The 3,028-nt window shown below is 57.5% G+C and overlaps 1 protein-coding gene across 1 annotated transcript; it reads right to left on the reverse strand.

The window, feature by feature from the left end:
- Positions 1 to 693: 693 nt before the first annotated feature.
- Positions 694 to 1,581, reverse strand: GNG13 (guanine nucleotide binding protein (G protein), gamma 13). Its single transcript, XM_010181321.1, has 2 exons — positions 1,484 to 1,581; positions 694 to 799 (listed from the first exon to the last, which is right to left on the reverse strand). Exons 1-2 carry the CDS (start codon positions 1,579 to 1,581, stop codon positions 694 to 696), a joined length of 204 nt encoding a protein of 67 aa, XP_010179623.1.
- Between the last annotated feature and the right edge of the window lie 1,447 nt (positions 1,582 to 3,028).

A 3,028-nucleotide genomic window follows, 5' to 3' on the forward strand; every position in this document is an offset into this window, starting at 1 on the left:
GATCTTGCCCCCCCCGCAGCCCCCCAGGCCTCCAAGGAGGAGTCTCTCGAGAGCCAGATGGGGAAGGCAGTGGGCAGGAGCGACGTCTGGTTCCGCTTTAACGAAGGGGTCTCCAACGCCGTCAGGAGGAACATCTACATCAGGGACCTGCTCTAGCAGGGGCAAAACCCAGGGAGGGACAGGCAGGACCGGAGGGATAAGCTGAATTTTGACTCTGTTTGTTGTTTTGATACCCACTTGTTTTGTTAAAAAAAAATAAAATATATGTCTAAAAAAAGATAATCATTCATTATTGTTCTGTTTATTTCATTTATAAACCCTTAATTGTAATTATTTTTTTGCCTGTTTTGCTGCAAAATTATATCCTACGGTATACAAAAGAGTGTCTAAAATAATTCAAAACATCTTACACAAGTTTTCTGCCTTTACAAGAAGTTCAACAGAGGTGAGTGGAGATCTGCAACTGGGAACTGCGCCCTAAAGCCCCCAAAACCTTGGCTGCTCCTGCCCCCTCCCCGCTGCCCACCCCCTGCTTTCCACACTACAACCCCCCACTTTTACTACTAAAATAAGAAGACGACAAGCTGAGGGCAGGGGTTTTGTCCAGGTTGTCATATTAGGACGCTGGCTAATATAAAAGTGTACATTCAGTGCGGGGGAGCGAAGGGCAGCGGGTGCCGATTCGGGGATCCCTCAGAGGATGCTGCATTTGCCTTTCTCCACCCAGGGGTTGTTCTTCATCAGCTCCGGGTTGAGGAAGGGGTCTTCGGGGATGCCATCCTCGATCCACTTCACGAACCTGCAGGGAGGGGAGCCAGGGGTGGGCACGGATCCTGTTTGGGGGACATGGATCCTGTTTGGGGGTCACGAACACTGCCCAGGGTGGGTTTTTGTCACGCCGAAACACTTGCACCCCTGGGGTGTGGGGATGTCACCTTTGCATTGTATTTTAAAATTTACTTATTTGCTTAAGTCACTGTTTTTCTCCTCCCTCTTCTAAGAGGCCAGTAAGCAATGGGGCTGCAGACTAGGTTAACTGGGGCGGGAAGCTATCCCGAGCCCCTCCATGATGAGGAGCCCTGAGATCCAAACTGGGCAGGGGAAACACCTTCCCATCACTTCTGTTTGCCAGGTTTAAGTCTCTGAAGCTCTCCATGGCAGGTTGGGGTCCAGCCACCACCAGAGCTTGAGCAGCTGGAAAGGAGCATGGGGGGATTTGGAGAAGGGAGCATGAGGAGATTTGGGGAGCAGGAGCATGGGGAGAGTGTGGGAAGGCGCACAGGGGCTTTATGGGCACTGGCAATGCCGTGGTTTCTGCCATCAAGGCTTGGAGGACTGAAAAATCCCTGAATCTACCTTGTTTTGGGAGCCCCCAGGTGATTTGGAGGAGCCTGAAGGTGCTGGAGAGGAGCTGAGCTCTGGTCCTGGCTGTGCTGGGGGCACTGGGAGTGGATGGGAGGGGACAGGGGGGTCACCCACTCACTCGGGGATGGTCTTGGAGGACATCTCCCGTTTGTAGGCCAGCTGGTACTTGAGGCTTTCCACCTCCTTCTTCCACTGCGGGAGGTCCCACTCGTCCATGGCAGCGGCCGGGGCCTCTGTGGGGCTGCAAATGGGGACATCAGGGCCATGTCCCACAGGCACATCCCCCCCTCAGCCCTCTCCCAGCTCCACATCCTCCTAAAGCAGGGTCCCTCATGATGGGGACAGCACCCGGTCACCCTCTGGGGAGGTTTCCAACCCCATGGTGGGGCAGCCCGTGGCTCTGGGAGGTTTTGGGGGTGTTTGTAAGGCAAAGGCTGTGCTTACCTGTGGGGTGCAAGGCCAGCTCAGTGTGGGGAGAGGGGACCTGGCCCTGGGCTCTTGTAGCCACGAGCACATGCAAAACCCAAGGGCCAGAATAGATTTGACTGTGATTTGGGTGTGGAATTGCATGGGGAGCAGCAAAAAGCAATCAAAGCCTGGTTTTTGGGAAGGGGATGGGTGTTTGTCCTCTCTCTGCCCTGGGCACAGCCTCGAGCAGGGCCAGCAGGGATTTTTTGGCATGCCCCTCTCAGGTGCCAGCTAATGGTGGGGACATGCACGATGGGGAAACTGAGGCACAGCAGCTGATGGGGCACAAGCAATGCCTGTCATCGCAGGAGCCTTGCTGCAAGCACCCAGCTCCCTGGGTCACCCCATGAATGGGTGGCACAAGGGGACCATCCCTGCCCGTGTCCTGCCATGACCCCAGCACCCAGAGGCACAAGGTTCCTGCACCCAGGGACACCCACGCTCCCCGTCCCGCACCCCAGAGCTGGCTGAGACCCAGAGCAGGGACTGGGGATGCTGGGGGTCAAACCCAGCCACGCTCTGGGCACGGCTCAAACCCAGCCACGCATCGGCACAGCTCAGCAGCTCCATGGGCTGCTCTGCAAAGCATCCCCCGAAAAACAACCAACACCCGGAGCCCAGCATCCCCTTGCAAACGGGGACGAGCACCCCCATCCCTGCTCCATCCATCCCAGCGCCGTGGCCAAACCTTCCACTTACCTCAACTGGAGAAGGTGTTAACGCAGAGCGGGGCTGCGTCCGTCCCCGCCGGTCGCCAAACCGCCCTGGGCTCCGGCGAGCGCTCCCCTCGCTGCTGGTGAGCCCAAATCCTCTGGGTAATCTATTAATGCCCGCCTGGTCCAGCTGCATCCGCCACGGCAGGAGCCGGATCATGGGAGCGTCCTCCCCCCGCTGCTCCCGGGGGATTTGGCTCCGCGGAACGGGAACGCCCGGGATGGAGGCAGCATCCTGGTACCCAGCGGCCGAAATGGGGTTACCCCGGCCTCCCCCCCTAGTCCTAAGGAGCAGAAGGGGCCCTAAGAGTGGGGGGTAACGTGGTGGGACACAGCAGCACCCAAGGGAGGGCTTTATTTTTCCACCGCTCCCTGGGTTTTGTGCTTCTTTCCCCTTCTTTTGGGGCAGGGCTGCACCTGGGGAGCGGCTGATTCAAGAACAAGGAGGTAAATGCGAAAAGGGAGCAGCTGGGGGAGGGGGC

The sequence above is a fragment of the Mesitornis unicolor genome, unplaced genomic scaffold, assembly GCF_000695765.1.
Source record: "Mesitornis unicolor isolate BGI_N332 unplaced genomic scaffold, ASM69576v1 scaffold8453, whole genome shotgun sequence".
Taxonomy (NCBI): Eukaryota; Metazoa; Chordata; class Aves; order Mesitornithiformes; family Mesitornithidae; genus Mesitornis; species Mesitornis unicolor.